The sequence below is a fragment of the Mustelus asterias genome, unplaced genomic scaffold (genome assembly GCF_964213995.1).
Source record: "Mustelus asterias unplaced genomic scaffold, sMusAst1.hap1.1 HAP1_SCAFFOLD_102, whole genome shotgun sequence".
Classification (NCBI taxonomy): Eukaryota; Metazoa; Chordata; class Chondrichthyes; order Carcharhiniformes; family Triakidae; genus Mustelus; species Mustelus asterias.
Window position 1 is genome coordinate 992530 of NW_027590149.1, and position 24429 is coordinate 1016958.

At 47.6% G+C, this 24429-nt stretch overlaps 1 protein-coding gene across 2 annotated transcripts in view; it reads right to left on the bottom strand.

The window, feature by feature from the left end:
- Positions 1–8745: 8745 nt before the first annotated feature.
- The window catches only part of LOC144484380 (NACHT, LRR and PYD domains-containing protein 3-like), a 70591-nt gene continuing 54907 nt past the window's right edge, over positions 8746–24429 (bottom strand). For both annotated transcript variants that reach the window (XM_078202901.1, XM_078202903.1), the window contains 4 exons: positions 23016–23186; positions 19208–19378; positions 13768–13935; positions 8746–9230 (listed from right to left, as the gene is read on the bottom strand). In XM_078202901.1, coding sequence (XP_078059027.1) covers positions 9143–9230; positions 13768–13935; positions 19208–19378; positions 23016–23186 — 598 coding nt within the window. In that variant the 3' untranslated portion in view covers positions 8746–9142. The remainder of the gene's footprint in view (positions 9231–13767; positions 13936–19207; positions 19379–23015; positions 23187–24429) is intronic.

Consider the following 24429-nt stretch of genomic DNA (forward strand, 5'->3'; position numbering starts at 1 on the left):
CCTTCACTATTCCACTCACTCTATTCCCCCCCCCTACTATTCCCCCTTCACTCTCGCTCCCCTCAGCCTCTCTTCCTCTCACTCTTCCTCCCAAAACTCCCTCCCCCTCACTCTTCCACTCGCCCTCTCTGCTCATTACCGCTCCCTCATGCCCTCGCACACTCTCCCCTCACTGTCTCCTCCCCACTTAATTCTCCCTCACCCTCTCTAACCCTCACTCCCTCCCCCTCATTCTCTCCCCCTCAATTCCTTCCCCTTCACTCTCTCCCCCTCAGTCTCTGCCCTCACACTCTCCCCTTTACTTTTCCTCCCTTAGCCTCTCTCCCCTCACACTCTCTCCCCTCACACATTCCCCTCATTCTCTCCCCTCACTTTCTCCTCCTCAATTCCTTCCCCTTCACTCTCTCCCCCTCATTCTCTGCTCTCTCACTCTCCCGCCTCACACTCTCCTCTTTACTTTCCCTCCCTTAGTCTCTCTCCCCCCTCATTCTCTTCCCCCTCACTGTCTTCCCCCAGTCTCTCCCCTCACACTAACCCACCTCAGACACTCCCCTTTACTGTCCGTCCCCTCAGCCTCTCTCCCCTTATTCTTTCCCCTCACTCTATCTCCCCCATCACTCGGTTACCCTTTCTCTCGCTTCCTCTCACTTTCTCCCCATCAGTCTCTCTCTCCTCACTCTCTCTCATTTCTCCTCACCTTCTCTCGCTTCCCCTCGCTCTCTCTCGCTTCCCATCACCCACTCCTCCTCAGTCTCCCCTCACTTGGTCTCTGTTCTCCCCACTCGCTCTGCCCATCGCTCTCTCTCCCCTCACTCCATCTCCCTTTGCCCTCTACCCTCACTCACTCTCTCCCCCTCACTCGCTCTTCACTTACTCTGCCCCTCACTCTATCACCTCTCACTCTCTCCCCGTCAATCCCTCTCCCCTTACTCTCTCCCTCCTCTGACTCTCTCCCCTCACGCATTCTTCAACGTCTTTACCCCTCCTCTCTTCCTTCACTCTTATTGAACCATTGAATTCAGCCACTTAAACCCTGTTCGGGAATTAAGCAAATACAAAAGTGCCCCTGAGATTAGGCCGTGAATTGAGGCCTAGTCACACAGGCCTTGAATTGAGGCCCAGTCACACAGGCCTTGAATTGAGGCCCAGTGAAACAGAACAATCCTTTCCATGCACAAATCCCAGCGCCCTGTCTAAAAACACGAGGACTCTGGGATGGAGAACAAGCCTTTCCCCAGGCTCAGGAATGTGAATTTCAGCTCCCTCTCCCTCCCGAGTGCTTCACAGTGAGAGAGGGAGACTAAGAATGTTACAAAGAGAAACTCAGTAAAAGTAGATTGAAGCGCTGCCCTGGGCTCTCACACAGCACCGTGACATTACTGAGAGTAAAACACAGGCACTGTCCAATTGGCCAATTAAACCGGGTCCCAATCACAGCCTTTTTCATTCCAAGCCCATGTGAGAACTCGATCGAAACGCCCTCTCTGCAGCTCTGCCTTACCTTGTTCCTCTCCATATCCCACCCTCCTTTCCCTCAATCTTTTATGTTTAAAATGTGGACACTGATACAGTGTGAGGAATATGGGGCAGGGAGGAGGCACAGAACATGAGTACACAGCAAGATCCCACACACACACAGTCTGAACATGGCCAGATACAATGTGATATTTAAGTGAGATTGGGGTAAAGTGAGTGGACAATGAGGGACCACACCTCTCCCTCTCTCCGCCCCTCTTCATTCCACCCCTCCCCAGTTGAAATAAGGGGACATCACTCCAAATTTGGTGCTGTTTGTACATTTGACATGAACAGGGAACCTTCCACTTCTAGCACAGTCACTCCTCTCTGTTTCTCTCTCTGATTCCCTCTCTCTTTTACCTCCACCATCTCTGCCCCTATCCACCCCCCTCTTCTCTCTCTCCTGCTCTTGATGATCTATCTCTGTTCTCTCTCTCTCTCTCCTGCCTGTTTATCTCCCCCTATCTCTGTATGTACCCATCCCCTTCCTCTCTCTCTCTCCTGCACTTGATGCTCTATCTCTGTTCTCTCTCTCTCTGCCTGTTTATCTCCCCCTATCTCTGTGCCCTCCTCTCTCTCTCTCTCTCTCGCCTGCTCTGGATAATCTCTCTCTCTCTCTCTGATGATGAATCTGGATTGAAATGCTCTCTGAAAGGTTTCTGTCTGACCATTTTAAATCATGTCACCCTGTGACCACTGTTTGTGTTGATCACTGATTCACATTGAGAAATGAGGCTGGGGGCAGTGGTGGGAGATGGAAGCAATCACAGTCAGTTGTCAGTGCACTGAACTTGGGGAGCAGAACCACGGTCTCCCAGCAGGATAGGCTGCAGGGAAAATACACACAGCAAGATCCCACAAGCAAACTGCTCTGTTACCCTCCCGTCCCCCCGCCCCTCACTGTTACCCTCCATTTCCCATTTCTCTCTCTGATAACTCACAATCAGAGGAGAACGATGGGAGACAGAGAGAGAGAGAGAGAGCAGGAAAACCCACAATCACATCCTGAATTAAATGCATTATTTTGTTTTTAACCATCGAGTTCTCCCACTTCAGCACTGACACTGTTCGGGAATGAAGCAAATACAAAAGGACATTCTGAGGGCCCTCTGAGATTAGGCCTTGAATTGAGGCCTAGTCCCAGAGGCTGCATTAAACCTCGGGGACAGAGGACAGTTTTCTCCCCCCTCCCACAGTGAATGTGGACAATCCTCCCCAGCAAGATGCAACACAGAAGCAAATAGGTGGAGCAACCGGGAAGAATTGCAGGAAAGTGAGTGAAAAAACGTCCTCGCCCTCTCCCTCCCCCTCCCTCATTCTCTCCCCCTACTCTTGCCCTCTCTCTCCCTCCCCCTTGCAAACTCTGCCTCCCTCACACTTTCCCCTCTTTTCCACTCTCTCTCCCACTGATTTTCTTCCCTTCACTACCCTCACAGAGGGTAGTGGTCGAAGGGTCTTTTTCCGGCTGGAGGTCTGTGACCAGTGGTGTTCCGCAGGGCTCTGTACTGGGACCTCTGCTATTTGTGATACATATAAATGATTTGGAAGAAGGTGTAACTGGTGTAATCAGCAAGTTTGCGGATGACACGAAGATGGCTGGACTTGCGGATAGTGAAGAGCATTGTCGGACAATACAGCAGGATATAGATAGGCTGGAAAATTGGGCGGAGAGGTGCCAGATGGAGTTTAATCCGGATAAATGCGAAGTGATGCATTTTGGAAGAAATAATGTAGGGAGGAGTTATACAATAAATGGCAGAGTCATCAGGAGTATAGAAACACAGAGGGACCTAGGTGTGCAAGTCCACAAATCCTTGAAGGTGGCAACACAGGTGGAGAAGGTGGTGAAGAAGGCATATGGTATGCTTGCCTTTATAGGACGGGGTATAGAGTATAAAGGCTGGAGTCTGATGATGCAGCTGTATAGAACGCTGGTTAGGCCACATTTGGAGTACTGCATCCAGTTCTGGTCGCCGCACTACCAGAAGGACGTGGAGGCATTAGAGAGAGTGCAGAGGAGGTTTACCAGGATGTTGCTTGGTATGGAGGGTCTTAGCTATGAGGAGAGATTGGGTAAACTGGGGTTGTTCTCCCTGGAAAGACAGAGAATGAGGGGAGATCTAATAGAGGTGTACAAGATTATGAAGGGGAAAGATAGGGTGAACGGTGGGAAGCTTTTTCCCAGATCTGAAGTGACGTTCACGAGGGGTCACGGGCTCAAGGTGAGAGGGGCGAGGTATAACTCAGATATCAGAGGGATGTTTTTTACACAGAGGGTGGTGGGGGCCTGGAATGCGCTGCCAAGTAGGGTGGTGGAGGCAGGCACGCTGACATCGTTTAAGACTTACCTGGATAGTCACATGAGCAGCCTGGGAATGGAGGGATACAAACGATTGGTCTAGTTGGACCAAGGAGCGGCACAGGCTTGGAGGGCCGAAGGGCCTGTTTCCTGTGCTGTACTGTTCTTTGTTCTCACCCTCTCTTTTCCTCACTCCCTCCCCCTCATGCCCTCCCAGTCACTTTCCTCCTCACTTAATTTCTCCCCCCCTCACTTCCTTCCCTTGCACTCTCTTCCCCCTCAGTCTCTGCCCTCACACTCTCCCCTTGACTTTCCATCCCTTAGTCTCTCTCCCTTCACACTTCCCCACTCGCCCTCCCCTCTCTCTCCTCCTCACTCTGTCTTCACTCTCTCCCTTCCCCTTCAGTGTCTTTCCCCCTCAGTCTTTTCCGTCACACTATCCCGCCTCAGACCTTCCACTCTCTTCCCCTTCAGTCTTTTCCGTCACACTATCCCGCCTCAGACACTCCCCTTCACTATCCGTCCCATCAACCTCTCTCCCGCTTATGCTCTCTCCCCTCAGTTGCTCTTCACTTACTCTTCCCCTCACTCTCTCCTCTGACTCTCTCCCAGTCAGTTCCTCTTCCCGTTCTCTCCCTCCTCTGACTCTCTCCCTCATTCTTCACCTTTCTCCCCCTCTCACCGTCCCTTCACTCCATCTACGCTCACTTTCTCCTTCACTCTACCTCTCATTCTCTTCTCTCTCCTCCTCACTTTCATCCCCCACTCTCCCTCCCCTCTATCTCTCCCCTCCCCCTGCATCCCTCGCACTCCCCTCTCATTCTCTTATCCCTCATGCGCTATCTTCCCGTCACTCTCCCTCCCCTCCTCACAATCTCCCTCCCCCATTCCCTGCCTCACTTTTCACCTATTCTCCTCCTCATTCGATCTCCCATCGCGCTCTCCCCTCACACCATCTGCCCTCAACCTCACTCCCCCTCACTCTTTCTGCTCACTCTCTCTCATTGAGTGTATGTAAGACAGAGATAGACATGTTCTTGATTGGTCAGGGGATCAAATGTTATGGGGGAAAGACGGGAGAATGGGTTTGGAAACTTATCAGCCGTGATTAAATGGTGGAGGAGACTCGACGAGCAGAATAGCTGAATTCTGCTCCTGTATCTTATGGTCTTTTCAGTTTCACGCTCACTGTTAGCTACAGTATTTACACCAGTCCCCCGCTCTTTATTAGCTTGTGTACGTATTAGTTTCAGCATTCCAATGATTCACAATTAGCATTTAACTAATTAACCAATAAGCATTTAATTGTAAATAACTACAGTTATACAGATGATAAAATTAGGAATATCCATTACAATTACAGAGCAGCAGCACTAACCCTTTCTGTTCCAAGACTCGATAACACAGATCATGTCACATACTGAGCAGTTTTCAGTTAAAACTAGCACAGACCAGACAACACAAAGTTAGTTTAAATTGCAATAACAGATGATATGAATAGTTTGTTCTGAAGAAATGATATTAATTTGAAAGTGCTTAATTCATAGTCTTTGAAGAATTTCCCCGATTCAATGTGAAGCTTTTAATGGTGTAGAATATCTACCCACTTTTCAGCACCGGCATCTGCAACTGTAGATGGATGAAAAGCAACAATCCGACAAACACCAGGTAATATCTGTCATGGTAAAATAAACAGTTTGATAAATAATGGGAATATCTGACATCATGCATCTGTCCTGAGATCTTTGGGATAATCCAAAATAAATCATACATTCAGAAATTAAATAAAGCTGAGGTGAGTGTGCAGGAACAGAGTGAAATTGTGAATTCTACCTTTCTATGCTCTCGCTCTGCATCTGCTCAGTGAGATATAAGGAACAAGGAAAGAGGAAACTGCATTTCCGAGGCTCTGATCCTGTGCAATGCTGCGCCAGTGTTCCTGTGTTACTTTCGTTCGAGGGATGTCGGTTTCAGAGGAAATGCTATCACTGTTGTCCAATTAAATCATTTGGTTGTGGGGTGCTGAGAATTCATTCACCGCTGTAATGCATGGGTTTGTGATGTGTGTTTCTGTGGGTGTATGGCTGCGTGTTATGTGTATTTCAGAGAGATTCTGTGTTTCTCTCTGTAAGTCTCTCTGTGTCTCAGTACGCGGGTAAGAGTGTGCAAGTGTCTGGGTTTGTATGTGTGTGTTTGTGAGAGTATGTATCTCTGTGCCCGTGAGCATGTGTGAGAGTTTGTCAGTGTGTGAATGTGTGTGGGTGCCAGTTTGTGTCTGTGTGTGTCTGGAGGGATGTGTGTAGGATGCACAGATGCGTGTATGTGTATGATTATGTGTCTGTGTGTCTGTGTGTCGGTTTGCATGATTGTGCCTCTCTGTGTGTTGCTCTGTGTGTCTCTCTGTGAGCGTGTGTGTGAGATTGTGATTGTGTGTTTTTGTGTGGGAATGTCAGTGCCTCTGTGTGATTGAGATTATAAATCAGAAACACATTCCACCTTTGGATTGGAATCACTTTAATCAACCTGTGCATTCGGGATTGTAACAGTTCCAGAAATAATTGCAGTAACAGTTACCGTGCGTGTGTGTTGTGGGTTAAGGAATGGAAACCCTGCTTCACCAGAGTCAACACTGAAACTTTCCCAGATAAATATGTGGGAACTTTTGTTGAGGTTGATAATTGGCAGGGTAAACGGGGGGCGAGAGTGGAATGAGAGAATTTGGATTCCAACTGAGCTGCTCTCTGTCTCACCGAAACCTGTGGAATTGGAAAGCAAGAGCTGCAAAAGGGGAATAGTTTGGAAATTATTTTCTGTTTGAACACGGACAAAATGTGATTGAAGGTGGTAATTGTGTCTTAAAACGTTCGTATTCCCAATTTTCAAAGAATCAGTCTGTGAGATTGAGAGAATTATCTTGGAAACGTTAAAAGAACCGTGAGCAAGATCCCCTGTGTAAGATTAAACACTGAATGTCTGACACAGGAATTACAGAGTGCAGCAGAGTTTACCCACTCCCATTCTGAATGGGATTCGTGTCTGATAACTGCACCAAATGTACACATTACAGTCTGAGATCATCCCCAACTACAATCTCCAGACAATATCTCCCAGAGGGAATGAGGGAACAGAGTTCATGTACAGTGTCTGGTGATAAAAGGGTTAATTCACCAGCCGGGGTTCCTGCTGCAAACTCCAATCCCTGTCAATATTGTTCAATATTCACGCTGCAGTAACCGGTTCCCAGATGCAGACATGGGACTTACTGAACTTGTCTGAGGCTCACAGAGAGCAGCGCCTGCAGTAGCTGTGAGCCACCAGCAGATGGTGGCATTGTGTCACTTTAATCACCAGATAGTGAAAGAGGTTTTGAGGAGAGGCTGGTGGAGCCTTTAATTCATTCACAGAGACAGAGAGGAAACTCTGACAAGATTGACCAATCTGCCCTCTGCTGGGTACTGTCAGAATACAGTAAGAAGTTTAACAACACCAGGTTAAAGTCCAACAGGTTTATTTGGTAGCAAAAGCCACACAAGCTTTCGAGGCTCTGAGCCCCTTCTTCAGGTGAGTGGGAATTCTGTTCACAAACAGAACTTATAAGACACAGACTCAATTTACATGAATAATGGTTGGAATGCGAATACTTACAACTAATCCAGTCTTTAAGAAACAAAACAATGGGAGTGGAGAGAGCATCAAGACAGGCTAAAAAGATGTGTATTGTCTCCAGACAAGACAGCCAGTGAAACTCTGCAGGTCCACGCAACTGTGGGAGTTACAAATAGTGGGACATAAATTCTGATTCTAGGATCGCATGATAAAGACTCAGGAGGAAAAAAGCAGAAATATTTATGTGAAATAGTGTGACATAAACCCAATATCCCGGTTGAGGCCGTCCTTGTGTGTGCGGAACCTGGCTATCAGTTTCTGCTCAGCGACTCTGCGCTGTCGTGTGTTGCGAAGGCCGCCTTGGAGAACGCTTACCCGAATATCAGAGGCCGAATGCCCGTGACCGCTGAAGTGCTCCCCAACAGGAAGAGAACAGTCTTGCCTGGTGATTGTCGAGCGGTGTTCATTCATCCGTTGTCGCAGCGTCTGCATAGTTTCCCCAATGTACCATGCCTCGGGACATCCTTTCTTGCAGCGTATCAGGTAGACAACGTTGGCCGAGTTGCAAGAGTATGTACCATGTACCTGGTGGATGGTGTTCTCACCATCCACCAGGTACATGGTACATACTCTTGCAACTCGGCCAACGTTGTCTACCTGATACGCTGCAAGAAAGGATGTCCCGAGGCATGGTACATTGGGGAAACTATGCAGACGCTGCGACAACGGATGAATGAACACCGCTCGACAATCACCAGGCAAGACTGTTCTCTTCCTGTTGGGGAGCACTTCAGCGGTCACGGGCATTCGGCCTCTGATATTCGGGTAAGCGTTCTCCAAGGCGGCCTTCGCAACACACGACAGCGCAGAGTCGCGGAGCAGAAACTGATAGCCAGGTTCCGCACACACAAGGACGGCCTCAACCGGGATATTGGGTTTATGTCACACTATTTCACATAAATATTTCTGCTTTTTTCCTCCTGAGTCTTTATCATGCGATCCTAGAATCAGAATTTATGTCACACTATTTGTAACTCCCACAGTTGCGTGGACCTGCAGAGTTTCACTGGCTGTCTTGTCTGGAGACAATACACATCTTTTTAGCCTGTCTTGATGCTCTCTCCACTCCCATTGTTTTGTTTCTTAAAGACTGGATTAGTTGTAAGTATTCGCATTCCAACCATTATTCATGTAAATTGAGTCTGTGTCTTATAAGTTCTGTTTGTGAACAGAATTCCCACTCACCTGAAGAAGGGGCTCAGAGCCTCGAAAGCTTGTGTGGCTTTTGCTACCAAATAAACCTGTTGGACTTTAACCTGGTGTTGTTAAACTTCTTACTGTGTTTACCCCAGTCCAACGCCGGCATCTCCACATCATTACTGTCAGAATCACACACACACTGTTCTCTCTCTGGAGAATGATCTCTGCTGCTCCATTTTGAAAGGAGGTTGAAGACTCTGTTGCTGAGAACACTGACAACACATTGCTGCTTAAACAATGGTTTGCAGCAATCTTTCCTTCAATGTGGAGACTAAAACTACAACAGTTTTCCAGCTGGGAAACCAGGTAAGCAGGGAAATCAGTGCCAGGCTGGAGGGGCTGGTGGAATAGGGAGGGAGAGGGGCAGGAATGAAGGGTTTGGAAGGAGCTGTCGAAGATCTTCACAATTCAGGATTTCACTGTAACCGGTGGAGCAGCAATGTTTATAGATTGAAATGTTCACACTATCACTGTCAGTCCCCGTCTGGATCCCTGCAGCGACTCCAGCTGTCTCTTTCCATTTTGACTGAACTGATTATGACACAGCCTGAAACAGATTAAAGATGAAACAGGAAATAAACAGATTGAACAACAGAGTAAATAACAGGAGACTGGAGTTAATGGGACAAATCTTCTGGTCTCTGGATCGCCAGAGGCCAGACACACATCCGAAGATGAGCATCGGGACCCTGTGGATGTCCTGACGCACTGATCTACCTGGGAATTGTCCCAGAGGTATTAACTACTATTGGGGAACTCCCCTGCTGCAGTTAGAGTCAGATACTTGGGACAGATCCACAAAGTTTACCTGGATAGTTACTCAGGTAATGTTAGACAGCTCACCACCTGGGCTAATACCTGAATAGCACAACCCGAGTCCCCCAATCACTTCCCACTGATCCCCATACTCCACCTCCCACAATCCGACTAGACCCACTCAGAGTCTCAGAGGTTTACAGCATGGAAACGGGCCCTTTGGCCCAACTTGTCCATGCCACCCTTTTTTAAAAAACTAATCCCAATTACCCGCATTTGGCCCATATCCCTCTATACCCATCGTACCCATGTAACTAGCTAAATGCTTTTTGAAAGATAAAATTGTACCCGCCTCTACTACTGCCTCTGTCAGCTTGTTCCAGACACTCACCACCCTCTGTGTGAAAGAATTGTCCCTCTGGACACTTTTGTATCTCTCCCCTCTCAACTTAAACCTTTGCCCTCTAGTTTTAGACTCCCCTAAGGTCACCCCTCAGCCTCCTACACTCCAAGGAAAAAAGTCCCAGTCTATTAGCCTCTCCTTGTAACTCAACCCATCAAGTCCCAATAGCATTCTAGTAAATCTTTTCTGCACTCTTTCTAGTTTAATAATATCCTTTCCATAATAGGGTGACCAGAACTGTGTACACAGTATTCCAAGTGCACCATTTTGTATCTCTCCCCTCTCATTTCATACATTAACAGTCACAGTCAGAGCATCTAATCAGTGTCCATGGACACATCAACTGCACTGCCCTCATCGACCTTCTTGGTTACCCCTTCAAAAAACTCAATCAAATTTGTGAACATGATTTTCCACTCACAAAGCCATGCTGACTGTCCCGAATCAGTCCTTGCATCTCGAAATGCCTGTAGATCCTGTCCCTCAAAATGCCTTCCAACAATTTACCCACCACAGATGTGAGGCTCACTGGCCTGTAGTTCCCAGGCTTTTCTCTGCAGCCCTTTTTAAACAAAGGCACAACATTTGCCACCCTCCAATCTTCAGGCACCTCACCCGTGACTATCGATGATTTAAATATCTCGGCGAGGGGACCCGCAATTTCCTCCCGAGCCTCCCACAACGTCCTGGGATATATCTCATCAGGTCCCACAGATTTATCGACTTTGGTGCGCTTTGAAACTTCCAGCACCTCCTTCTCTGTAATATGTCCACTCCTCAAGACATCAATATTTATTTCCCCAAGTTCCCGTAACATCCATGCTTTTCTCAACAGTAAATACTGATGAGAAATATTCATTTAGGATCTCACCGATCTCTTGTGGATCCACACATAGATTGCCTTGTTGATCCTAAAGAGGCCCTACTCTCTCCCTTGTTACTCTTTTGCCCTTTATGTATTTGGAGAAGCTGTTTGGATTCTCCTTTGCCTTATCTGCCAAAACAATCTCATGTCCCCTTTTTGCCCTCCTGATTTCTCTCTTAACTCTACTCCTACACCCCCTGTACTCTTCAAGAGATTCACTTGATCCCAGCTGCCTATGCACGTCATGTACCTCTTTCTTCTTCTTGACCAGGGCCTCAATATCCCGAGTCATCCAGGGTTCCCGACTTCTGCCAGCCTTGCCCTTCACTCTCAGAGGAATGTGTTTACCCTGAACCCTGGTTAACACACTTTTGAAAGCCTCCCACTTCCCAGACATCCCTCTTCCTTCCCACAGACTCCCCCAATTAACGTTTGAAAGTTCCTGCCTGATACCATCAAAATTGCCCTTGTCCCAATTTAGAATATTAACTTTTGGGACAGACCGATCATTCTCCATAGGTATCTTAAAACTAATAGAATTATGGTCACTGGTCCCAAAGTGATCCCTCACAAACACTTTTGTCACCTGCCCTTCCTTATTTCCCAAGAGGAGGTCACGTTTTGCCCCCTCTCTAGTCGGGCCATCCACATACTGAATGAGAAATTCCTCCTGAATACACTCAACAAATTTCTCTCCATTCAACCCTCTAATACTATGGCTGTCCCAGTCGATGTTGGGAAAATTAAAATCTCCGACTATTACTGCCCTATTTTTCTTGGAGCGACCTGTCATCTCCTTACATATTTGCTCCTCAATTTCCTGCTGACTATTTGGGGGCCTACAGTACAACCCTATCAAAGTGATTTCCCCCTTCTTCTTCCTCAGTTCTACCCATACAGACTCAGTGGCCGAACCCGCGGATATATCCCCTCTCAGTACGGCCGTGATGCTTTCCCTAATCAAAAGTGCAACTCCCCCTCCTCTCTTACCTCCTGTTCTATCTTTCCGATAGCATCTGTACCCTGGAACATTGAGCTGCCAGTCCTGTCCCTCCCTTAGCCATGTTTCAGTAATTGCTATAATATCCCAGTCCCACGTACCCATCAATGCCCTGAGTTCATCTGCCTTGCCCGTCAGGCCTCTTGCATTGAAATAAATGCAGTTTAATCTGGACTTCCCTTGCTCTCTGTCTTGCTTCTGTCTGATCTGTCTGGTACTAGGATTACCGACACTGCCTTTACTAATTAATGTGCTCTCTTTAACTTCCGTGCTGTCCTCAAACTTCTCTTTTGTCTCCCTACTGCTTTGGATCCCACCCCCCTGCCAACCTCGTTTAAACGCTCCCGAGCTGTTCGAGCAAATCTCCCCGCCAGGATGTTAGTCCCCCTCCAGTTCAAATGTAACCCATCCCTCTTGAACAGATCAGCCCTTCCCCAGAAAAGATCCCAATGATCCAAAAATCTAAATCCCTGCCCCCTGCACCAGCTCTCAAGCCAGTCATTCATCTGCCTAATCCTCCTATTCCTACTCTCACTAGCACGTGGTACCGATAGTAGTCCTGAAATTACTACCTTCGAGGTCCTACACGTTAGCCTTCTGCCTAACTCTCTGTATTCACATTTCAGGATCTCATCCCTTTTCCTACCTATGTCGCTGGTACCAATATGTACAACGACCTCTGGCTGCTCACCCTCCCCCTTCAGAATGTCCTGCAATCGCTCAGAGACGTCCTTGACCCTGGCACCAGGGAGGCAACACACCATCCTGGAGTCTCGATTGCAGCCACAGAAACGCCTGTCTGTGCCTCTAACTAGCGAGTCCCCTATTACTACTGCTCGCTTGCTCTTTGCCCGACCCTGTCCCACAGCAGAACCAGCTGTGGTGTCACAGGCCTGGCTGCTGCTGGTGTCTCCCCCTGACAGGCTATCACTCCCGTAAATCATCTCTCCCTCCCCTCCAGCCCGACTACCTCCCACTAGCCCTTGAACAAATCTGACTAAACCTCCCAACTTGGCCTCATCCGTCCCAACCTCTCCTGACCTGACATAGAAACATGGAAGATAGGAGCAGGAGGCGGCCATTTGGCCCTTTAAGCCGACTCCACCATCCATCACAATCATGGCTGATCGTCCAACTCAAAAGCCTAATCCTGCTTTCTCCCCATAACCTTTGATCCTGTTCACCCCAAGTGCTATATCCAGCCGCCTCTTGAATACATTCTTGACTATATCTCTGACTTAAACTGATTACTCAAGAACCAACCCCAACCCACTACTCTCCAAAGCTATTAACCAATCCCAACCCCTGACCACGTAACCAAATCTAACTAGACACCCAACATTACCAACTCCCAGCCACCATCCAAACTGCTGATTAACCCTCCAACCCAACACAATACAACTCGACCACTCTTCCGACACCCAGAACTAATCCTTGAACCTCTCCTCAGCTCCCTGACTAACCATTCATCCAACGACACACCAACCCATTCACTCCCACAATCAACTAACACTTCTGGAGCTCCCCGGGGTCACTGTGCTGTAAATAAGGTGTGCTCGCTCTACCTCGAATCCACTCTGCTCTGATGGAGCTCCCCGGGGTCACTGTGCTGTAAATAGGGTGTGTGCTCTCTCTTCCCCGACTCTACTCTGCTGTGATGGAGCTCCCCGGGGTCACTGTGCTGTAAATAGGGTGTGCGCTCTCTCTTCCCCGACTCTACTCTGCTGTGATGGAGCTCCCCGGGGTCACTGTGCTGTAAATAGGGTGTGTGCTCTCTCTTCCCCAACTCTTGTCTGCTCTGACGGAGCTCCCCGGGGTCACTGTGCTGTAAATAGGGTGTGTGCTGTCTCTTCCCCGACTCTTGTCTGCTCTGATGGAGCTCCCAGGGTCGCAGTGCTGAAGATCCTGGGAGAAATATGCAGCAGTTTCAGGTTGGGAGAATTTTTAAACATACCGACAATCTGCTTACCATTGCTGCTGCTTGGAAGATTCAGGCACATTTATATTTTAAATCCATTTATATTTTAATTGTTACTCTGAAAATTAACACAAACACTCACCAGATCTCCTCCAGACTGCTGCAGGTCAGTATGAGGCGGCGGAGAGCAGGGACAGATTGATCTGTGAAGGAGTTTGTTCCCAGGGACAGAAACCTCAGTGGCTGTTTTGTACAGAGAGCGGAGGCGAGATCCTCAGCACAAGAATCTGAGAGAGCGTTATTATCGAGACTGGAGACCAGAGAGAGGAATAACAGGAATCAGGCTCAATCCCCAGTGTTTTAAACAATACTGTTAATAACAATAATAATGTATTGTATCAGACATTCCAAAAACACAACCTGCATTTCTGTAGAATGAGGAAATACTCAATGCTGAAAATGAAATATAAATAAACTGGAAATGCTCAGCAGGTTCGCTAAATACGTGTGAAGAGAGAAACAGGGGTAAAGTTTGAGCTTCCATTGGAACTGGGAACGGGCAGTGAATTGACAGGTTTGAAGTGACAGCGGTGGGTGGCTGGGGAAGAAACAAAGAAAGGACAAACTGGAATTACAGGAGTGATTAAATGATAAAAGTGATGATGGGACAGGACCATAATCACAGGATCACCATGTCCTTACTCGGAGTGGCTCGGGAGGGACATGGGATGGTCAGTGGTTTGGGAATGCAGTTTGTGGTGAGGTTGAAGATAATGGCTGTGATTTTACCAGAAGCTCTGAAGTCCCAGCATGGGGATTGGGAATGGGTGGTGTGTCCGTGTGGGCAGGATAGGCAGAGTTATGAAGGTGATATTGTCAGAGGGGGACAATTAACGGCTGGCAGGCAGGGGGAGCTGCCCACTGAGGCAGCCCGGGCACGGGGCAGTCCCGGTTCAGGCAATGCTGGCACCATCTCCAAAGGCAGCAGGACTTTCAAACACAGCAGCTCTGGAGGGAGCAGCGAGGGAGCTCTGCTTATTGAATGAAGGACTGAAATGTCAGAAAGCAGAGCAAGGCTTGCCCCCCCCCCCCCCTCCCTGGAGGGGCTCCTCCCAGCTGCTCAGGCTCAGAGGGAGGTCCTGTTCCCTCAGGATGGGAGGAGATTATCCCATCGGTATAAGCCAGTCTGGATGGAGATTGCTGGGAGGTGAGCAGGTTTCAGACACGTGGTTACAGAGTGGAAAAGGATCAATGTCCTGATGTGTTCTGCCACGGTGAGTGCAGCACAGCCTGATATGTGAATAAGGATGAGGGGGAAATTGTGGAAAGAACATCTCCACCCAGACACTGGCAATGCAAAGGACTTGCAGAATGTCACTGGCTGTCCTGTCTGGAGACAATACACATCTCTGTAACCTGTGCTTAATGCTGCCTTCTCTCACATTATCTGTCTCTTTAAGACCTGGTTGGCTGTAGGGATTCGCATTCTAATCAGTATTCTGGAACTTGATTTTGTGTCTCTGTGCCCTGTTTGAGAGCAGATTTCCACTCCATCTGACGAAGGAGCAGCGCTCCGAAAGCTAATGCTTTTGCTACCAAATAAACCTGTTGGACTTTAACCTGGTGTTGTTAAAACTCTTACAATGCAAAGGCAGCAGCATTGACTGTCAGAGACATGTCCGTTAGGCTGCCACCAGCATAGGCTCGAGCAGGGCTGACCAACATATTCACTGGGCAAACACACGTCAATGTTTTTCTCACTCAAGCGGCCGATGAGTAAATTTCAGAATGATAAAGTTTGGCACAGCAGAAATTTCAATTAAAAACTAAACTGAGATATGAAAAGAAACAACTTGCTGAGCACAATAATGAGTAATAAATAAAGATGATTATTAGAGTTTAATCCTCATCAATCACAAATTGTTTCTCTCCCACATTTGCTGCAGATTGGCTCAAAATCCTATCAGCAGCAAACATGGGAAAGAAACGGGATGTGATTGGAGGAGCAGCTCCATGCAGATTCTTCCATTCAAACTGAACTGTGTGACTGAGATTCTGGAAACTCGCTCCGGGGGCCGCATTGAGGGGCTTCGAGGGACACATTCACCCCTTGGTCCACACGTTGGACAACCCTGGGCTACTGCATGTGTTTGATGGGTGAGTAACAATTTATGTGTTTGGAAAGAGAGCAAACATCATCAGGGAATGAGTGAAGAAGAGTGGAGACGTCCAGGTCTTGCCATCCTTACACCAATGGAAGATGAAGTGCTGGATCAGGAAGGCCTGGGGGCAGAGTGGGTAATTACTGCTGGTGGGATGGGTTGAGTGGGTGGCCTAATGAATGGGCACAGGAGAGCGTCTGGTGAGGACAAAACATAGAGCTTGTTTATCCATCACTGGTCACAGAGAGCAGTCTGAAGGACGTATTGGGATAAGAACAAAATACCTAGGAACAGGAGAAGGTCATTCAGCCCCTCGAGCACACTCCATCACGGCTGATCTAATTATAGTCTCAACTCTTTTCCCCGTAACCCTTGATTCACTTCTCAATCCAAAATCATTCTTAACTCAGCCTTGAATATATTCAATGACTCTGCCGCCACGAGTCTCCAGGGAAGAGAATTCCACTGACCAGCCACCATCTAAGAAAATAAATTTCTCCTCAACTCAGTCTTAAGGGACTGACAATTACATTTTAAAATCTTTCCCCTTGTTCTGGTCTCTCTGACAAGAAGAAACAGCCTCTCAGCAACCACCCTGTCTCATCCCCTCAATGCGATCACCTTTTAATCTTCTGAACTTTCATAGATATTGCTCCAATCTGCTCAAATTGTCCTCGTACAATAAACCTCTCCATCCCAGGAATCAGCCGAGTGAACTTACTCTGAACTGGTTCCAATACAATTCTATCCTTTTGTAAGTAAAGAGCTCAACACTGTACACATTACTCCAGTTGTGGAGCCTCCCTGAGCCTCTCCACATCCCCTTGAAACATCTTTGCATCCTCCTCACAATTCAGATTTTCACCTCGTTTTCCATTATTCGCAAATTTGGAAATATTATATTTGATCCCCACATCCATATCATTGATATAGATTCTGAATAGCTGAGACCCAAACACTGATCCCTGCCGTACTCCACTAGTTAGAGGCTGTCAACCCAAAAGAAACCCATTTATTCCAACTCCTTGTTTCTGTCCATTGATCAGTTCTCAATCCATGCTGGTATATTCCTCCCAATCCCACGTGCTCCAATTTTATTTAATAACCTCTTGTGTGTGAATCATGCAACTATAGAATCCCCAGTGTAGGAATCGTCATTCGGCCCATCGAGACACACTGACAGAGTAACTTACCACGGTCCGCTCCCCATAAACTCACAAATTTACTGGGGCTAATCCACCTAACCTACATATCTTGGGACACGAAGGGCAATTTTACCATGGCCAATCCATCTACCATACATATCTTTGGAGTGTGGGAGGAAACCGGAGCACCCAGAGGAAACACACGCAGACACAGGGAGAATGTGGAAACTCCACACAGTCACCCAAGGCTGGAATTGAACCCGGGCCCCTGGCTGTGATGCAACAATGTTAACCACTGTGTCACCGTGCCAGCCTTTCATAAATCCATGTTGGCCCTGTCTAATCCTGCCATTAATTTCAAAGTGTTCTGTTCTCTCTTCCTTTATTATAGATTACTATAGGATTTCCATACCATCAATGTCAGACTAATAGATCTGCAGTTGCCCGGTTTCCCGTAACCCCACATATTTACGCCGCTAATCCCCCTAACCTACACATCTTGGACACTAACGGGCAATTTAGCACGGCCAATCCACCTAACCTACACAGTTTATTTGGACTATGGGAGGAAACAGGAGCAGCCGGAGGAAACCCACACAGACACGGGGAGAACGTGAAAACTCCACAGACAGTCGTCCAAGGCTGGAATGAATCCGGGTCCCTGACGCTGTGAGGCAGCAGTGCCAACCCCGGTGCCACATCTTCACTTAATCTAATACACTCCTTGAATTAGCAACGGCTGGAACACTTCTGCTGCTCTTCTCCAAATGAAAGGAATCTATTTTTGTTGGAAACGCCACACATTTGCACATCACCATGTCTTAAACAGCTTGTTGTGTGATTGGCACTGGAACGTGCTTCTCCAAGAAATTGCTTGAATAGATTCTGTGAACGAATCTTCTTTTCAACTTTTGACAATCTGAGCGATTTATACAGTAAATGGAAGCAGCCACAGGAGCATTGACCTACAGAGGGATCTGTGTGTACAAGTCGACAGATCCCTGAAAGTGGCAACACAGGTGGATGAGGTGGTCAATAAGGCAGACAACATGCTTGTCTTCATCGACCGGGGCATCGAGTGTAAAAGTTGTCAAGTTATGTTACAGCTGCATGAAACTTCAGTTGGCCACATTGGAATATTGCTTGCAGTTCCGTTCGTGACACTCCCAGAATGATGTGGATGCTTTGGAGAGGGTGCAAGGAAGGTTTACCAGAATGTTGCCTGGTCAAGGACGGTTAGGTTATGAGGGGACATTGTATAAACACAGATTGTTTCACTACAAAAAAGGGAGGCTGAGGGGTGACCTGATGGAGGTATCCACAATTATGAGAAGCATCAATATGGTGGATAGTCGGAGACTTTTCTCCAGGGTGGAATGGTCAACTACAAGAGGGCACAGGATGAAGGTTAGAGGAGCAAAGTTTGGAGGGAGGTGTGTGGGGTAAGTTTTCACCCAGAGGGTGGTGGGTGCCTGGAAGGCACTGCCAATGGAGGTGGCAGAAGCAGGCACGTTTCCAATGTCCAAGGTGCATCTTGGTAGATACATGAACAAGAGACAAACAGGAATAGAAACCGCAAATTGGCAGTAAGTTCTGGGTCTGAATAAGCGTTAGGAGGCGCCACAGGCTTGGTGGGCTGAAGGGCCTGTTACTGTGCTGTGCGGTTCTTTGTTCTTCTTTGTATATGAAGATTAAAATCACCCGGGATTATTGCAATGTTTTTACAAGGCCCCATTATTTTTCCTGTGCATTGTGTCGGAGATTGTGACTGTTGTTAGGAGCCTATAAATGATTCCCACAAGAGAACTTTTAACTTTGCTCATACTTATCTCTATCCAATCTGATTCCGCATCTGGATCATTGGAACTAAGTTCACCTCTCGCGACTGTACTGACATCTGTTACTAACAGAGTGACTCCACCGCCATGTCCTGTCCTCCATTTACTGTCATCCACTCACTCTCCCCCTTTTCACTAATCAATGGATGTTGTGTCCGGGGAGAGCTGTGCACATCTGAGGAGGAGGAGAGGACCTCAGAGGGTGAACCGTAACATTATTCCCCCACTCCCTCAACATAAGGATTTGTGGGACTGACATCCCATTGCTCAGGGATCAGAGAGAGAAGCAACAGGAGTCAGAGGAAAAGCAGTTTTCCTTATTCATAACTGACGCCAATAGTAATGGGCAGTGTTTTTTTATACAAATACCAGTGGTGAAATTATATTGTTGAATATTCAGTTATTATAAACACAATCTCACACAGTCTGCTACTTACCGCAGTTTCTGTATTTTACAGTCCGGATTCCTCAGAGCCACAGACAGCAGTTTCACTCCGGAATCTCCCAGGTAATTCTCACTCAGATCCAGATCTATCAGTGAGCGGTTTGTACTGAGAGCAGAGGCCAGGTCCTCGGCACAAGAATCGGTGAGATCGTTACCACGGAGACTGGAGATCAGAGAGAGAAAAATAACAGGAATCAGGGTAAATCCACAGTGTTTTTAAGAATATGATGATTAACAATAATAATGTACAGCGCGGGACATTCAAGAAACACAACTTCAGTTGATACAGAAGGCAAAATTCGATTGATGCTGTAAATCTGAAATATGAATAAAACATGTTGGAAACTCTCAGCAGGACAGGCAACCTCTGTGAAGATAGAAACAGATTTAGTTTCAGTTCAATTCGCGAAACTTAGCAATGAATTAAATTGTTTTAAGTGACAGGGAGCTGGGGATGGGCGGGTGACAAGGAAAGAACAAAATGGAAGTGCCAGACTGATTAAACGACAAAAAGGATGATGGTGAAAGGGAAGAGCACAGGATTCCCATGTCCTTACCCTGAGTCACAGGGAGGGACATGGGATGGTCAGTGGCTCAGGAATGGAGTGTGAGGTGGGGTTGAAGATGATGCGACAGAAACCTTTTTCACACTGCCAGTGGTTCGGGTCTGGAATTACAGCCGGGAAGTGTGGTGGAGTGTGCTTCCCTTCATCGGCCGGGGCATTGAGTTTAAAAATTGGCAAGTCATGTTGCAGCTTTATAGAACCTTCGTTCGGCCGCACTTAGAATATAGTGTTCAATTCTGGTCGCCACTCTACCAGAAGGATGTGGAGGCTTTGGAGAGGGTACAGAAAAGATTGACCAGGATGTTGCCTGGTCTGGAGGGCATTAGCTATGAGGAGAGGTTGGAGAAACTTGGTTTGTTCTCACTGGAGTGACGGAGGTTGAGGGGAGACCTGATATAGGTCGACAAGATTATGAGAGGCATGGACAGAGTGGATAGTCGGAAGCTTTTTCACAGGGCAGAAGAGTCAATTGCTAGGGGGGCACAGGTTTAAGGTGCGAGGGGCAAGGTTTAAAGGAGATGTACGAGGCAGATTGTTTACACAGAGTAGTGGGCGCCTGGAACTCGTTGCTGGGGGAGGTAGTAGAAGCAGATATGGTGGTGACGTTTAAGGGGCGTCTTGACAAGTACATGAATAGGATGGGAATAGAGGGATATGGTCCCCGGAAGGGTAGGGGGTATTAGTTAAGTCAGGCAGCATGGTGGGTGCAGTCTTGGAGGGCCGAAGGGCCTGTTCCTGTGCTGTAATTTTCTTTGTTCTTGTGTTTCTCTCCAATAGAGAGAGAGACAGTTTGTTACATGTAGCTTCAGGGATACAATTTAATAAACGTGCGGCAATGGGAGGAGATGGGATTCCATGAACCCCACAGCCGGTAAGAGGACCAAACCCTCAGATTTAGCATCATTCTACATCACACTCTAAACACCAAACCAAATGAACTAACCAACTCCACATATAACCAAACAGGCACATTAATATCTGACAGGTTCGGGAAATCCGTGCACTCAGGCAGCACAGGCAGAATCACAGAATTGTGACTGAGCAGGAGGAGGCCATTCGGCCCATTGTGTCTGCACGGACTCTCCGAATGAGCAACTCACTAAGTGTCATCCCCCCACCTTCCCCCAAAACCCTGTGCATTGCAGAGCTTAACCACTGGCTGCAGGGGAAGGCCCCATTCAGGCAATGCTGGCACCAGATTTAAAGGCAGCCAGCAGCACTTTTAAAGGCTCTGAAGGGAGCAGTGAGGGAGCCCTGGTTAATGAACAAAGAGCTGAAATGGCAGAAGGCAGATTCAACCCAATTCACTGACACTTCCCTGGAAATTCTCAAGGATATATCGGTTTGGAGGGAGGCTCTGTTCCCTCAGGAGTGGAGGACGAGACCTGTCACATCAACCCAAGCAAGTCTGGATAGAAACTGCCGAGGGCCAGAGCAGGCAGCACGTGGCTGCAGTGAGGCAAAAGGATCAATAACCTGATATGTTCTGACAAGGTGAGCGTTAAACTTACAGGCTGATATGTGAATAAGGATGAAAGAGGAATGGTGGAAAGAACATCTCCACCCAGACACTGGCAATGTCCAGACAGCAGCATCAATCTTCAGGAACATGTCAGCCTCTCTGTGAAGGGTTCCGGTCAGTCAGAGATGACTGCTGCACTGCCGACACTGAGTGACCATCCTGGTGGTCCCATGATGGGCAGTCTGGCAGCATCATAGGCTTGTGTGTGTCTTTGATGGGTGAGTAACAATGGAAATTTATGTGCTTGTAGAAGAGGGCACTCAGCGTCAGAGAAGGAGCCAAGAGTGACAGTGTCTGGATTGTGTCATCCTTATGCCAATGGAAGATGCAGTGCTGGATCTGGGAGACCTGGAGGCTGGGTGGGCAATCGCTGATGGTGAGATGGGCTGTGGATCCAGAGAGAGTGAGTGAGTGAATAGATGGGCACAGGAGAGACTCTGCTGCTGAGTCCATAACTTGGAGCTTGTGTGTTCATCATTGGTCACATGGAGCTCTGGGTTAGGAACAGTCAGAAGTTTAACAGCACCAGGTTAAAGTCCAACAGGTTTATTTGGTAGCAAATGCCACTCGCTTTCGGAGTGCTGCCCCTTCGTCAGGTGGAGTGTAGAAATGCTCACAAACAGGGCATACAGAGACACAAACTCAATTTACAGAATAATAACTGGAGTGCAGTCTTTACAGATAATCAAGTCTTAAAGGTACAAACAGTGTGAGTGGAGGGAGCATTAAGCACAGGTTAAAGAGATGTGTATTGTCTCCAGACAGGACAGCCAGTGAGATTCTGCAAGTCCAGACAAGCTGTGGGCCATTCGGCCCATCAATCCTTCACTAACAACAATCCCGCCCAGGCCCTATAACAGTAACCCTACATATTAACTCTGCAAATCCCCCTGACATGAAGTGTCAATTTACCATCGCCGCTCAAACTAGCGTGCACATCTTTGGCATGTGGGAGGAAACTGGAGTAACTGAAGGAAACCTGCGCAGACACGGAGAGTACATGCAAACTCCACACAATCTGTCACCCAAGGCCGGAATTGACACGGGTCTCTGGCGCTCTGAGTCAGCAGTGCTAACAGCTCTACCACCCTGCCGACCATGATCAGCTGTGGTTCGTCCCAATTGCAGTGAGTATAGGACGAATAATTTCTATATTTTTTCATAAGATAAGCCTGGCATGCTATGAAAGACTCAAGCCAACATTTTCTCAATTGTTTATAAAATACGTTCATAAGGTGACCAAAACTATATACGTTACTTCAGCTGTGCTGTGACCACAAACCTATCAGATTTGTGACTGGCGACCTTTGCTCCCAGGCGAATTGTCCCTCATTGCCTTTTCTGTTGATTTGTCAAAGCTGTCGGCTCTTATAATATGAAGTCATGTGATTGGATCAGGTTGGGGATTCTGAGAGTCAGCACACCCGAAGGTAGAAATTCAATACAGTTTGCAGTTGCCAATGACTGGACCTCAGAGGGTGAACCATAACATTATTCCCCCACTCCCTCAACATAAGGATCTGTGGGACTGACATCCCATTGCTCAGGGATCAGAGAGAGAAGCAACAGGAGTCAGAGGAAAAGCAGTTTTCCTGATTCATAACTGACGCCAATAGTAATGGGCAGTGTTTTTTATACAAATACCAGTGGTGAAATTATATTGTTGAATATTCAGTTATTATAAACACAATCTCACACAGTCTGCTACTTACTGCAGTTCCTGTATTTTACAGTCCGGATTCCTCAGAGCCACAGACAGCAGTTTCACTCCGGAATCTCCCAGTTTATTGACACCCAGATTCAGGTCTATCAGTGAGCGGTTTGTCCTGAGAGCAGAGGCCAGGTCCTCGGCACAAGAATCGGTGAGATCGTTAATACAGAGACTGGAGATCAGAGAGAGAAAAATAACAGGAATCAGGGTAAATCCACAGTGCTTTTAAGAATAAGATCATTAACAATAATAATGTACAGCGCGGGACATTCAATGAGTCTTCTGAGTGCAGTTAGACAGGGACACCAGGAGATGGAGACAGTGAGTATTCTAACTGAGTGCAGTTAAACAGAGACACCAGGAGATGGAGACAGTGAGGGGGGTAACTGAGTGCAGTTAGACAGAGACACCAGGAGATGGAGACAGTGAGGGGGGTAACTGAGTGCAGTTAGACAGAGACACCAGGAGATGGAGACAGTGAGGGGGGTAACTGAGTGCAGTTAGACAGGGACACCAGGAGATGGAGACAGTGAGTATTCTAACTGCGGCTCAGGAATGGTGTGTGTGGTGGGGTTGAAGATGATGCGACAGAAACCTTTCTCACACTGCCAGTGGTTCGGGTCTGGAATTCACAGCCGGGAAGTGTGGTGGAGGTCGGCTGCATTGAAGCAGTCAAAAAGGAATTAGATGATTTTTTGAAGATAGGCAATGAGCTACGAAAATGGATACGACAAAAAGGCTGGAGAATGACACGAATTTCGAATGTCAATTTGGTGAGCTGGTGCAGACACGATGGGCCAAATGGCCTCATTGTGCTCCGTAAGAATTCTGTGGAGACAGTGGTTGAAAATGTTATCGATATTTCAACTGGAAGTTGGTGATGTTGCCGTGTGGACAGTGTTAGTAGCCACAGTCCCCAATGAAATCTCTCCAATAGAAAGAGACACAATTTGGTACATGTCGCTTCAGGGATACAACTTAGTAAACGTGGGGATATGGGAAGAGTTGGGACTCCATTAACCCCACAGCCAGTACGAGGACCAAACCCTCAACAACAGCGTCATTCTACATCACGCTGGAGACACCGAACCAACTGAACTAACCAACTCCACACAGAGCCAGAACGGGCACAGTAAATGTCTGACAGGTTCGGGAAATCCGTCCACTCAGGCAGCACAGGCAGAATCACAGTATTGTTAGAGAGCAGAAGGAGGCCACTCGGCCCATCGTGTCTGCACTGACTCTCCGAATGAGCAATTCACTAAGTGGCATTCTCCCACCTTCCCCCAAATCCCTGCGCATTCCAGAGCTTAACCACTGGCTGCAGGGGACAGCACAATTCTGGCAATGCTGGCACCAGATTTAAAGGCAGCCAGCGGCACTTTTAAAGGCTCTGAAGGGAGCAGTGAGGGAGC